Source organism: Ipomoea nil, unplaced genomic scaffold (assembly GCF_001879475.1).
Source record: "Ipomoea nil cultivar Tokyo-kokei standard unplaced genomic scaffold, Asagao_1.1 scaffold0519, whole genome shotgun sequence".
NCBI lineage: Eukaryota > Viridiplantae > Streptophyta > Magnoliopsida > Solanales > Convolvulaceae > Ipomoea > Ipomoea nil.
Genome location: NW_017616947.1, coordinates 2,967,982 through 2,982,846, shown reverse-complemented (window position 1 = coordinate 2,982,846; position 14,865 = coordinate 2,967,982). Strand labels below are relative to the sequence as shown.

General features: G+C 41.7%; 1 protein-coding gene across 4 annotated transcripts; it reads left to right on the top strand.

Annotated features, from left to right (window-relative positions):
- The first annotated feature begins 282 nt into the window (after positions 1-282).
- On the top strand, positions 283-13,666 carry LOC109174097 (putative disease resistance protein RGA3). Of its 4 annotated transcripts, none has more exons than XM_019323385.1 (3): positions 283-289; positions 10,188-11,695; positions 11,834-13,666. In XM_019323385.1, exons 2-3 carry the CDS (start codon positions 10,239-10,241, stop codon positions 13,347-13,349), a joined length of 2,973 nt encoding a protein of 990 aa, XP_019178930.1. In that variant the 5' UTR covers positions 283-289; positions 10,188-10,238; the 3' UTR covers positions 13,350-13,666. The 4 variants fall into 4 exon arrangements, with proteins under 4 accessions (XP_019178930.1, XP_019178929.1, XP_019178928.1 ...); XM_019323384.1 differs by lacking the exon at positions 283-289 and having other exon boundaries at positions 9,807-11,695; positions 11,834-11,964; positions 12,109-13,666; XM_019323383.1 differs by lacking the exon at positions 283-289 and having other exon boundaries at positions 9,807-11,695; positions 11,834-12,010; positions 12,083-13,666.
- Positions 13,667-14,865: the final 1,199 nt, after the last annotated feature.

The window sequence follows — 14,865 nt, the reverse complement described above, 5'->3', positions numbered from 1 at the left end:
TTGCCATGGAAAAGCTCGCTCAGTTCCGGAGGTATACCGTCCGACACATACCCCGGTTGGATAACGCCGATGCGGATATCTTATCTAAACTAGCCCAAGACGCCCCGGAGCACATTTCGAAGATAGCTCGGATCTTGGTGATCCCCAGACACAGTATCCATCGCCTGCCGGTCAATCCAATTCAGCCGGTGGAGGACAGCTGGATCACCGATCTGAAGGAATACCTCGAGCACGGTCGACTCCCAGACGACCCACAGCGCGCTCGAAAAGCCAAGCTGAGAGCCCCGAGGTTCCAAGTCTTCGATGGTCGTCTTTATCGGCGATCGTATGGAGGCCCTCTTATGCGTTGCTTGACCGCGTTCGAGGCCGAGTTAGTCATGAAGGAGCTGCACTCGGGAATCTGCTCCTCACATCAAGGAGGTCGATCCCTGGCCCGTCGTATTATGCTGATCGGGTACTATTGGCCGTCCCTCCAGCTGGACTGTGAAAAGTTAGCTCGGGAATGTGAGACGTGCCAACTGTACGCATGGATGCCTGGACGACCGGCAACGTTCTACCAGCCAGTCACGACCGCAATTCCTTTCGCTAGGTGGGGGGTAGATATCTTGGGCCCCTTCCCTCAGCTTTCCGGTCGGAGAAAATTCGTGATCGTCGCCATAGATTACTTCTCCAAATGGATAGAAGCCGAGCCCTTAGCCACGATCACATCTCAGCAGTGTGCTCGCTTCCTTTGGCGCAATGTCATTTCCCGTTTTGGCGCACCCGTGCATCTCATTAGCGACAACGGTCGCCAGTTTGTGAGCCAATACTTCCAGAATTTCTTGGCCACGATCGGGACAACTCACGTCCGGTCGTCGGTCGCTTACCCACAGGGAAATGGACAAGTGGAGAATGCTAACCGGACAATATTGGAAGGTCTGAAAAAGAAGTTACACTCGGCCGGTCGTAGTTGGGCCGATGAGTTGCCATATGTTTTGTGGACTTATCGGACGACCCCGAGGGAAGCTACTTTGGAGACCCCTTTCGCCCTGGTTTACGGAGCCGAGGCCCGACTTCCGATTGAGGCCTGGATTCCGACCGATCGAGAGAGAACCTATAATGCGGAAGAGAACGAAAACGCGATGGCCGTGGACCTTGATGGGATCGAAGAAAAAAGGGAGCTAGCCGCTCGACGCATAGCCGAGTATCAGAAGCGCGTCAAGAGTTCTAAAGATGTTCGGGTCAACCCTCGTTATTTCCAAGTCGGAGACTACGTTCTACGACGAAGGGAGGCCAGCCAACCTCTAGAGGGCGGAAAGCTAGCTCAGAACTGGGAAGGGCCGTACATCATCAATGCTGTCATACGGCCGGGTACATACCGACTAGAGACAACGACTGGTCGGCTAATCGAGGGGACTTGGAATTCCGAGCACCTTGTTCTTTTTAGGCATTAGCCCATTTTTTGTATTTTTAGACGAAGTGGGGGCTCGACCTGCGAGTTAGTCCCGGTCGTCATTTCTATGTAAATTTATGGTTGTAAAATTGATTCAACCGCCTGCGAGCGGGAAAGTTTAATGTATGTACGATCGATGATTGCCCGACCGTTTGTATGCGGCGGCCCGATCGGTTATTTTCTTTCACCTTCGTTACATGCAGATCAGTTCAACATTCATCAACCGGGCGAAATCTATCGACCGGTCAAAACGCGCTCCACACGGGCGGACACCCAAGTCATGCCACTGATCGGGGAAGTCAGGAGCTCTCAGCGTTATTCCCCGATCCGTCCAACTTCTATCCACTATTGCACCCACTCGTGCCTCGAGCGCACAATAGTGTGGGGGCTGGGATAAGGAAGTATTTGCAGGCCCGTCGCTCGGTTACATTTCGACCGTAGAGGCTTGTTTTCAAAAAATATTGGGATAAGGAAGTATTTGCAGGCCCGTCGCTCGGTTACATTTCGACCGTAGAGGCTTGTTTTCAAAAAATATATATTTTTTCGACAAAGGCCCGGAGATCGGGTAAACCCGATCGGTTGGTCAGATTTGACGTCGAAATATCGAACGAACGACCAGGCCATAAGGTCGTAAGGTCGGGCGTTAAGCGGATCGAATATTGCGAGACCGGGTCTAAAGTCCAGGGGGTCGAGTGATTGAGTTCAGTGTGTGCAAGTTGGAAGCAAGGAAACGAGAGACGAGCGACGCAAGAAAGCACAAAAAAATAAATTTTATTAATTGACAAAAGGTGCCCGGTACAATTCGGGACCGGGCTCCCGATCGGTGTTTCTTACAAAAAAGAGGAGACAGCCTAGCCTATTTCTTTGCCTCCCGGGCTCCAGCAGCCGCTTCCTTCCCGCTTGAAGGGGCCGCCGACGACGCTCCAGGCTCGGCCGCCTTGGCTTTTGGGGCGAACGGAGAAGGACCGGGATCGGCTAGGTCTGGGGGTAAGGCCGAGAGGACCAGCTGAAGGTCTTCCCCGTCCAGGGCCTGTTCCAACCGAGAACGGACTCGTTCAAGCATTTTCCGCTTCCCGGCCGTAAAGCCCCAGCGACCGAACGAGACGATCAGCTCTTCCCCGATCTCTGTTCCCCGGGCTGCTGTGAGGAAGGCCGAGCCCAAGTCCTTGTCTTTGAAGGCTGCCCGCGCCAGCTCGCTCGGATTCTCGAGCTGAGCCTTCAGCTCCTTGGCCTCTCCGATCGCCCGGCTGGCGACCTTCTCGGCAAGAACCCGCTCCTCGTCGCCCTTCTTCAGGGCCTTCTGGGTCTTCTCCAGCTCGGCTTGGAGGTCCTTGATCTCCTTCAAGCGACGGGCGGCCGTCTTCTTGTGGTGATCAGCTTCCTCGGCCAGCATGGCTCGACCTTGTAGGAGCTGGGCGGCCCGGGAAATCTGCAAAACAAGAGACGTTCGGTTAGCCCGATCGAAAACACTTGGGCAAAGAAAGATTATAAGTTGGGAAACTCACCTCAGCCAGGTCGTGGCCGATCTGTTCAGCCACCTGGGTCGGGGTCATCTTCCCCAGATCCACTCGGGCTGGCGCGGCGTTGCCGATCCGTGCCAGCACGGACGTAGAATCCCTTTCTCGCCCGACAGAAGGGCTCGGGCTGTGTTGGTCACGGCGGCGCTTCAGGCTGCCCACCTCGGTCGCGCCCTGGTCGGCGACCTTCTCCTTGCCCCGGGCGACCTCCACCCGGGTGACCAAGACGTCAGGCTGCTCGACGATGAAGCCCTCGCCCGTCGACACGGTCGAGGCACTCAGGGGTCGGGCAGTGGGAATCTCCTTTTCCCCCGGCTGCTTTGGTCTTGGCCTTCTTCTTCCCGCCGAGGGAGATCTTCGTGGGCGGGGGAAGGGCGGTGTCTTCATCGCCGAATTCTGCCATGGCTGCAATAAAAGAGCTAAGTTAGATAGATCAAGAAATGAAGCTAGGTCGGGAGGAACAGCTCGAGCTAAACCTTTCTTCTTCCGTTTCGACGGCTTGGCGACCGTCACGCCCATCGGTACGGGAAGGTACTTCTCCTTTAGCTCGTACGTGGGGGGCGGGAGCTTGGCGGCTGCGAGACTTTCAGCCGTCAGGAAGATTGTGTATTCGTGCACCTCGCTCGAAATCCGGCTGACCGTGTCCCTCAGCGCTTGCGTCTCGACCGGCACCACTTGCTTTCTGAAGTGGCTGCTCCAAGTGCGATCGACCGGGAGGATCCAGGGGTCGTATTTGATGGAGAAAATTCTGTTCTTCCACCCCTTGTTGTTCCCGGGCAGGCCTTTGATGGAGCACATATCTGCTCGGGATTGCAGCATCAGGAACCCACCCCCGTAGCGGCCCGGGAGAACCTTGATCTGGTAGATGAAGTTGAACAACTCCATCATGCACTCGGCCTCGTGCCGAGTGCATATCTGCGGGAAGCAGGCGAGGATCCGATGTGCGTTCGGGCAGATTTGAGCCGGAACGACCCGGTAGTACGCTAGAAAGGCCGTCAAGAGGGCCGGGAAGGGAATGGCAATCGGGGCCATTAGGGAGTCGTAATGCATCCCGATCCACTTGCCCCGATGCCTGTCAATCACGTTCCCCAGCTGCCGGCTCGTGTCGAATTCAACCCGACCCCGGAGTATTTCAGTAATCCGAGCCGCTTCGCCTTTGGTAGCAGGCTCATTTCTTGCTCGACACTCTCGCTGTTCAAGAACTCGAGCTCGACGGCTGGTGTGGCCGGCCCGGCCGGGTCTTCTTCGGTCTGCTCGGGGGTATTTTCTCGATCACCTCCTCGAGGAGCAGCTTCCGGGTGGTCCCCAACCACCCGGGTAGGCGTTTCCCTAACGCCCTCGGTCGGAGAACCCCGCCCGCTTGACGTGGTTCTCTCTTCCTCTTCTTCGCTGGAGCTCCCCGATCCGCTGGAGCTAGAGCTTGACGTCCCGGAGGAGCTTGATGCGCTGTTATGCTCGACGGCTCGATCGGGGGCTGGCGTTGCTCGGGGGCTGGCTTCGGGAGTGTAGGACATAATGTCCACTTCCTCGTCGCTGATACGCTCGACCTCCTCATCGTAATCCGCGATCGAGGCGTTTTGACTATCCGAGTCCGACATAATTCTACCTAAAGGTCGGTCGGGAGTTAGTACAGGGTTCGGGGAGTTAGCTCGAAGTTAGTGCTATCCTACTTCTACGCTAAGTAAAGAGTAAACAAAGAGTAAAGAACTAAGAGCTTACCGAGTGAGGAAACTTTGAAGAAGGTCTGAAGTTTTGCTTTGCTTGATCGCCTTGCTGAGATGCTCTGCTCGGGATTCTTAGAGGATATCGACTGAAGCAAAAGAGTGAGGAAAGTTCAAATGAGGGCCTCAAGGGCCTATTTATAGGAGGGCATTTAGGCGGGAAATGGGCCAACTTGCCTGACACGACCCGCGCTGAATCCGAGGCGACGGATGGGATCGCCGAGGCCGGCAGAGGCCGACACGTGGCGTAGGAAAGAATGACAGCTGGCAGGTCGGCTTGGTGGCTGACGGTTGGGCTTCTTCATCCCGTCCCATTTTTTCCCGACTGATCAAAAAGGCCCGGGCTGGGGGGCTCTTGGTAGGGAATATCCCGACCGACATAGCTTCACCACGACCGAGGAGTCTTTGTCTCTTTCTCCTTGTCTTTGCAGGTAACAGGTCGGGCTCCACGAGAAGAACCCGGTCGTAGACCGACCGGAGTTGCCCGAGCGACGGTGTCGACCACCGAGCGGTAGCCCTTGGGCGAAAGAGCTGACGAAGGACACGTGGCGGCTCTTTACATCGACAGGCAGGGCACCCGGGAGGATGACACGTGGTGGCTACGTGGAGGACATGCCGAACGGCTGGAATCCTGTCCCCGGCATAGCGGCTATAAATACCCACAGTAGCTACAGTGTAAGGGACTTTTGGACGATCGATAGGTTGTTGTTAGAGAATCCCGACCGCAGTCAGTCGGTACTCAGAACAACCAAGTAGATTGTACTTAGGGCCTTTACCGGGATCAATAAAGATTTTACTTGCTTTAATTGGTCTCGTGATATTTTATATTGCTTACGTAGAATTAGCAGTATCAATATATATATATATATATATATATATATATATATATATATATATATATATATATATATATATATATATATATATATATATATATATATATATATATATATATAGGGAAGGGATATCCTCAGGTGCATTTGTTGCTTCCCGTGCGGATGTGCGGTGGATTAATGTGCGTGAGGTTTATACTTAATGTGCCTGAGATTTGTACTTAATGTGCTTCATGTTAATATGCGTGAGTTTTGTACTTAATGTGCCTGAGTATTTTGTTTAATGTGCGTGAGATTTGTGCTTAATGTGCCTGAGTATTTCAGAATTACGAGCTCAGAAAGAAGCAGAACAGAAACTCACGCACATTAACGCCCAAGCTTCTTGTTACTTCTTCCATCAATTTGGCCATGGATTCTGGGTTATCAGCCACCTTCAATGCAGTTGAATGTTTATATAAATAACACACGCACAGTAAAATTTGCACAGCAACAAAGTGTGGATTTCTGTTGTATTATTCCCATAATTCTTAACCTCTATAGCTCGCCTCTGCATCATCATCATCAGGGAGGGGGCAAATGGCTACTGGGGATGGGGAAGAAGCTTACATAATATTTTCTGCTGCATTTTACACATTCACGCACATTAAATACAAATCTCAGGCACATTAAACACAACACTCACGCACATTGAGTACAAATCTCATGCACATTAATCCATCGCACATCCGCACGGGAAGCAACAAATGCACGGGAACCTTTCACAATATATATATATATATATATATATATATATATATATATATATATATATATATATATATATATTGTAGTATATGTTATGTTTTATGAGATTTGGATATGGAAATGTTATCAAAAAACATTATTCTTTTAGTTTTATTGTTTGAATTAATTTGTTGAGATATTAGTGTGATCCATTAATTTGTAATAATTAATAATTATTTTGTGCTGTAATTTTTTCTTAAATTTGTGCAGCTTATTTATTAATTTTTTTGAAATGGTTTACAATAGTAAAGTTGTTGTGTAATTTTTAAAAATTGATTTCCTTTATTGGTTATTTTTTTTTATTTGTTGAAGTATTAAGTTAATATTTGTAAAATTTTAAATTAAATTTAGATTAGTATATGGTTATTAAAGTGTACTAAAGTATATTTTTGAATGAACAATTAATATTTGTTTTTTTTTATAAAAATAATACAGAATTGATAATGTTATAACTCATCTTATACTTTTTTTTAATATGTGTTTTTGTATATTTTTTGGTTTGTTCTGATTTTTTTAAAAATTTAAACAGTTTGAGATGCTCAGGAGTCCCCAACCATTGTTTAACTTTGAAAGTTAGAACTCCAGTTATGCTACTGAGAAATATAGATCACTCATTGGAACTGTACAATGGTACAAGGCTGATAGTAACACAGTTGAGAAATCATGTTATTGACGCACAAATACTATGTGGCAACAACAGCAAATTAAAGAAAGAATAAACAACATTGTTAATTTAAGGGGAAGTGGGCTAACACAAATAAGGGTTTGAACTGCCGATCAGAGAGTAGTTTCCCTTTGAACTCAGATCTTCGTCTTGCATCCCCATCTATAATCTCTGCCAATTTATCAATGGTTGGGTAAGGTAAATTTTCGGATTTCTATGGCTTGAGAATAAGGGAAGGGAATTGGGGATTTTATCAGAAAAAGAGGGATAGAGATTTATGGAGAGGAGAGTAATCTGACCAATAAGTGGGAGGAGAAATTACCATGTTAACTATTCTTTTTTTAAGAGCATCCTTATGAATCCCCTGTTCCGTTCATGGAATCGGTGAAAGAAATCAAAAAATGGATTTTTGTTAGGGGGCGTTTGGTTCACGGAATCTTGGATTACCTAGGTCATCTGAGTCTGGTAATGTTATATTACCTTGTTTGGTTCAAGTTATGAGATTACAAGGTAATGTTATATTACCTCAAAGCTGATGTGGCGCTAATATTTCAAGATAATGTGATTACCCCCATTTTTTTAGGTAATCTTAGATTACCTTGAATTATTCCAACTTTGCCCTTGTTAACTAATAATAATAATAATAATAATAATAATAATAATAATAATAATAATAATAATAATAATAATAATAATAATAATAATAATGAAATTAATATATGTTTATATAATCAAATATACATATGTGTATATTTATATATTTAGTTTTTTTTTAATATTTAAATTTTGATATACATTCATAGATATAAATAAATAAATACACACACATAATATAATATATATATATATATATATATATATATATATATATATATATATATATATATATATATATATATATATATATATATATATATATATATATATATATATATTATTGAGGGCATTATTGTAAATTGATTCATATAACATAAAATATAACCTGAACCAAACAAAGTAATATTATATTACACCATCCAAACCAAACACACAAGGTAATCTTACATTCTCAAAATCGCACATTACCTTCCAGGAGGTAATCCTATTACCTGGGGTAATCCAAGATTCCGTGAACCAAACGCCCCCTTAAAGAATGAAATCTTATTGGAACTGTCTAGATCCGAGTCATCCTTCGGAACCATATCACATCCCGGATCTAATGAAATAGAATGAATTGAGATAGTATTTTGTAAATACGTAATGGTTTTGAGTAAATGAATCATTTCTTTATTTTCTGATCGCCGGACAAAAGAAAGATGTTTCTTCAACAATTTCTGCTCTCTAGTGGACCTCTCAGTAGGATTCGAACCAATGAATATCTTTTTTTTTTGTGTTTTTTTTTTAATTTTATTTTTTAATATTATAGGATTATGTTGAAAATTATTTTAGTATTATTATTATAAATATTTTTATATTCTAAATAAAATAGTTAAAATATTTATTTATACAATTTTACTCATTTTTCAGTGAATGAACCAAACACACCAATGCAGTTTTCCAGAATGTAACCAAACACCGGAAAGGAAAATGTTTTTTCAGAAAATGACTCATTTTCCAGAAGTCATTTTCCTGCTTTCCAAACCGACCCTAAGTGTATGGATTATGTACTTGAAATAGATTAGTAATTGTGTAGCACAACATATTCTGTGTCTTATTTTACGAATTTATGTTTGTATTATTAAATTATATGCCTATAGGACATATAACATGTGTATGTGTCTTATGTTGTGAGTTTTTGTCTCGTGTTATGAAATTTTGTACCTTAAGAATATCGATTTTATACCTAGAATAAATTAAAATTTGTGTTGGAACATGAGAAACGGTAAACTACATAATCTGTTAAAGCTTAAATATCAAGACGACGTCGTTTTGATCCACGTACGGTTCAAAATACTATATGGACCCACGATATAAATTGTCGATATTCACTTAGCTTGGTCATTGAATTAGTCACTTGAACCATGCTATATTGAGTAAATGCTAACCAAAGTCCTCCGAGTTTGGGGGTTTCGCCACCTTTAGTCATAATCTTTTAAATCGACCATCTGTGGTTCTCAGAATTTCGAATTCAATCTGTCGTAGTCTTTCCATTAACATATTTTGTCTTGGCAGTGAAAATGGCAAAACAGTCTTTTTATTTCAACCCCAGTCAAACAATTCATTTTCCTAAAAAGCGAAGAAAGAAAGGGGAGGAAGAAGACGTTCGAAGAAATGGGTGGGGTTGAAATAAAATGATTGTTTTGCCTTTAATTTTAGAGTGTCCACCGGCTGATGACCACCCGCCCGCTAAGGCGTGCAACACACTCCACGCACGCCCTCTGTGTTTTTTTTTTTTTTATTTTTTATTTACTTCTCCTGCAAAAAGTAAAAAACCAAAATCTTTGCAAGAGAAGACAAAATATTCTCTCTCCTCACCTTTACTCTTCTACCTCAATTATAATTCCTCAGCAACTATACCTAAATTCATTAATGGATCTGCCCATTGTAAGAAACCTCTGATATTTTATTTATTTTCTTCTACCTCAATTATAATTCCTCAACAACTATACTTAAATTCATTAATGGAGATGCCCATTGTAACAAACCTATGATATTTTATTTATTTTTTAATTCTTGGGGACGTTTGTCCCATTCCCATCAAGCATTCAATTCTTTCCTTTTCATAGGTCCCTTAGTCACAGTGTAGCCCCCATTGGAGAAAAAGCCCAACCTTATCATCTGAGTGTCAACTACAGAGTCAATGGTTGATATATATATATAAATTATTTATTTTAATTTTAATAAAAAAAAATTAACCAAATTTTGTTGGTCTGTATATTAACCTATATTGTTCAGTTACCCAAATTTGCACACCCATACATTAGCAAACCTTATCATCTCTCAAAGTACCTTTCCACTGCAGAGTCAACGACCATGGCCGACGCTCTCATCTCCAGTGTTGTGGAAGAGCTGATCAACATCCTGAAGCACCAAGCCCAGGAACTAAAACGAACTCTGGGTGTGGAGAAGGAGATCACAAACCTCTCATCAAAGCTCAAGAAAATCATGGAGGTATTGGATGATGCAGAAAAGAGAAGCTTTAAGGAAAACAACATCAAGCACTGGATCGAAGATATCAAAGACTTCTCGTACGAAGTGGATGATGTTCTGGACGAGTGGAGAACCACAACTCTGAGACAACAGATCGAGGGTAGAAAGGTAAGTCTCAGTTCTTTCCTGCCTTCGCGTTTCCATTACAAAAGGTTTGCTATGCATCGAGACATCGCCAAGAAAATAAAGGAGCTTGATTCAACACTTGATCGGATTACGAAAGAGAAAGATCAGTTCAAATTTGATTATGCATCTATAACACACACTTCTGCAGCATCACACTCTGATCAAGAATTGATGCGAGTCACCACTGCGTTTGATGTGGATGCGTCTGAGATTCAAGGTAGGAAATCTGATGCCAGTGCTTTAATAAGCAAGTTACTGGAGAATTCTGGAGAAGACGAAGCAAGAAATGGCCCCCCTGTGATTTCCATAGTGGGCACGGGAGGGATAGGGAAAACTACCCTTGCTCAACTAGTCTTTGGGGATGAAAAGATCAAGACTCAGTTTGATGAAAGGGTGTGGATTTGTGTTTCGGACCCCTTTGACCAGATCAAGATTGCAAAAGCCATTGTTGAGTCAATCACTAAAAGCTCCACAGATCTGTCTCAACTGCAACTGTTACTGGAAAAAATCCAAAGCATTTTGTCTGGGAAAAGGTTCCTACTTGTGATGGATGATGTGTGGACAGAGCAGGATGAAAAGTGGAATCCATTGAAGAATTCTCTCAAGGATGGACTCCCCGGGAGTAGAATCTTGGTGACCTCTAGGAGTGAGAGGGTTGCTACAATGATGGGAAGTGTGTATGTGCATCAGTTGGATCTAATATCTGATGAGGAAGCTTGGTTGTTGCTTAGCAGGAAAGCATTTCCTGGGAGAAGGGAAGAGGATTGTGAGAAACTGAAAGATATTGGTCAGAAAATTGCTCAAAAGTGCAAAGGACTGCCACTTGCTGCTAGGGTCATGGGAAGCCTGCTACGTTTCAAATACACTGAAGACGATTGGCAAAATGTTTTAGACAATAAAATTTGGGAGTTGGATGAAGTGGTAACAGACCTCTTCCCTCATTTGTATCTAAGCTACAATGATTTGACCCCAAAGATGAAGCAATGTTTCTCATACTGTGCTGTCTTTCCCAAAGATTATGAAATAAAGGTAGATAAGCTCATCAGAATTTGGATGGCACAAGGTTATGTGACGATGGAATCAAAAGGCAGGGAGTTATTTGGGGGTTTAGCAATGCGCTCTTTCTTCCAAGATTTTGAGAAAGATGACATGGATTCCAACATTATCATATCTTGCAAAATGCATGATATAGTGCATGATTTTGCCCAGTTTCTTACCAAAAATGAATTCTACAATATTGACCAGCACGAGGATGATGTCAGAATTAAAAATCTACGTCATTTGTCATGGCAGAACACTGGTAGGAATATGAATCTCACTGCTTCCGTTCGTGATGTTGGAAAACTTCGCAGCTTTTTTGGTGAACGCCTTTCTCCTGAAGAACTTATTCCTGATTTGTTCAATGGTTTGAAATCTGTGAGACTATTAGGATTGCGTGGCTGTAAGTTGCGAGAACTCCCAAAGGAGATAGGAAATTTGCTTCATCTAAGGTACATTGATTTAAGTATGAATGATGTAGAGGAGTTACCGGATGCAATTTGTTCTTTATATAACTTGCAAACTTTAGATCTTAGACATAATGATTTTTCTAAGTTGCCCAAAGGGATTGGAAATTTGAGTCAGCTAAGGTACATTAATTTAAGTTGGAGCAATGTAGAGAAATTGCCTGATACAGTTTGTTCTTTGGAGAACCTACAAACTTTAGATCTTGAAGGATGTGATCGATTTTCTAGACTACCTGATAAGATTGGAGATTTGAGTCAGCTAAGGTACATTAATTTAAGTTATTGTGAACAAGTGGAGGAGTTACCCGATGCAATTTGCTCTTTGTATAACTTGCAAACTTTAGATCTTGGGGGATGTGAAGGTCTTTCCAGACTACCCAAAGGGATTGGCAATTTAATAAACTTGAGACACCTTAACATCAGAGACACCTATAGGCTGGAGATGATGCCCCTAGATATTGCAAAGCTAACTCAGCTTTGTAGTTTAGGTGAGTTTAAGGTGGGGAAAGAGAAAGAGTCAAGTACGTTGGGATACATGGAGAAGCTGAACCAACTCAAAGGGAAGCTGTCAATATTTTTTTTGTGCGATCTGAATAACACATCAGATGTGGAGGAAGCAGAGAAAGCAGAATTGAGAATGAAGAAGCACATCAAAGGATTGAGTTTCCATTTCAGGGAGGGAGTCGATGTGGGAATAGATGTGATGGAAGCTCTGAAACCACCTCCGGAACTGCAAACCTTGCAACTTTATGAGTACAGAGGAACCCACTTCCCTTCCTGGATTACACTGTCCCTTCATAATCTACGGATTCTTAACATCGATGGGTGCGTAAATTGTTCATCTTTGCCTCCATTAGGCAAACTGCCTTCTCTGGAGACTCTTGAGATATACAAGATGAAAGAGCTAAGATATGTAGGGAGTGAGTTTTTGGGAGTAGCAGAAGTAGGTGCTGTTGCTTTTCCAAAGCTGAAGCAACTGGAGTTCCATCATTGTCCAGAGTGGGAGGAGTGGGAAGACTTCAAAGAAGAAGCAACAATAATAATAATGCCATGCATCAAGGAGCTGGTTCTAGAAGATTGCGGAAAACTTAAGACAGTGCCACAATACCTCTTAAGTAGGCTGGAGTATTTGATGATTAACAACTGTCCGGTAGTCACTGTGGGAGTAGATGCTCTGAAACCACCTCTGGAACTGCAAACCTTGGAACTTAAATGCTACAGAGGAACCCACTTCCCTTCCTGGATTACACTATCCCTTGATAATCTACGGATTCTTGTAATCGGTGAGTACTTAAATTGTTCATCTTTGCCTCCATTAGGCAAACTCCCTTCTCTGGAGACTCTTTTCATAGACAACATGGAAGAGCTAAGATATGTAGGGAGTGAGTTTTTGGGAGTAGCAGAAGTAGGTGCTGTTGCTTTTCCAAAGCTGAAGAAATTGCGCTTCTTCATGTGTACAGAGTGGGAGGAGTGGGAAGACTTCAAAGAAGAAGCAACAATAGTAATAATGCCATGCATCAGGGAGTTGCAACTAATATTTTGCGAAAAACTTAAGACAGTGCCACATCACCTCTTAAGTAGGCTGGAGTCTTTGATTATCGACATCTGTCCGAATTTGAAGGTGAATAGATCGAGTTAAATATGTGGACTCTAGAGACTCTTGTAACCATATCTCATGTTTACTAAGTTAATAGTCCAATCAACTTCATCATTTGAACAAAAAATATCTCTTTTACACTTTGAATCTCTACTATTTTGTATAACTATTCGGTTTGATGTGAATGTGTGAAGTAAATATATCTTGAGTTTTTGTTATACCTATTTATAATTATCAAAGTGTACGTGTTTTAATAATTTTTCTATAATATAAATGAGTTAATAATTTGCAAGTTGTGTATATTTACAAAGCTAGGTTTTGAGGAGTTGTTATGATATAATTTCTGACTATTGACTTGAGCAAGGTATCCTTTGAAATGTATATTTTATGACCTTATGTACTACAAGAAAATTGTTTTTATTTTTTGAAAAAAAAAATCATCATAAAAGTTTTATAGTACTTGGTGAGAGATTTCTTATTGCGGCCTTTCATTATTTCTTTAAGAGGATGAAAGCAAATAATGATGGGATAAAATACCATCATTAATAAGCATACATTGAGAATTCATTTTTCATCCCAACCTCTCGTTTCCTCCTCATTGACACCAAAACAATTTTTGTTATATGGTCACCTAATGGATGCATCACATATCCATAATGTTTTATTAAAGGTGAAGTGTGTACTGTGTAGCATATGAAAAATGATAGATGTATTCTCATGAAGTATAAGTGTATAACTCTCTTTAACGTGTACAAATTTTATTGGATAAAGAAAATGAAAAAATAAAAACAAAGTATAAAATGGAGTAGAAAATGAGATTATGTGTATTATTCATCTGGGTCTATTTGCAAGAGGTTGAGAATTTCTGGTGGGAGTATTCCTCTATATTAAGAATCTACTTGACAAGTTGCAGCTCAAAGATTTAGCCGTTAGAATAGAATTTGCATGCTTCAACTTATTTGATTTGTATTATGTATAAATAGTTGGATTGTTGTTCAAATAAATATTATATATTATACTTATAAACTTAAAAAAAAAATTGAAAAAGAAAAAACTTATAGTTGGATTGTTGGTCAAATAAATATTATATATTACACTTATAAATTTTTTTTAAAAAAATTGAAAAAGAAAAAACTTATACTACACATATTTCATGTCAGTATGACATTTTTTTTTTATCATCTTGCTTAACATTTAAGTTTACCAAACACTTCTAATGGCATCCATCTAATATGGTAGTTTTTAGCTTTTAGTTTTTCAACTTTCAGTTAATTTTTAACTTTCAGCTAATTTTCAACTATCAATTAGTTTTTCAATTATGTATCCCAAATAGAGTATATTACTATGATACTATCTCAATAAGGTGATTATTATTTTTATTAATATTATAGAAAAAAATTGGGAAAATGACATGTAGTAGTAAGGGTGGTGTATTTGTGTTTAGAGCTATTGCTATTCCAAACGCTTTATAAGCAATTACTTATTAAAAAAAAACATTTTAGGGCAATAGAATGTGCTTCCAAACTAGCTAAGAGCAACAAATGCAATTAAAACTCAT

Coding starts and splice junctions, on each gene's coding strand:
- LOC109174097 (XM_019323382.1), top strand. CDS start 9,903: ATGGCCGACGCTCTCATCTCCAGTGTTGTGGAAGAGCTGATCAACATC. Junction 11,696..11,833: donor GGAAATTTGCTTCATCTAAG/GTACATTGATTT, acceptor GAGTCAGCTAAG/GTACATTAATTTAAGTTGGA.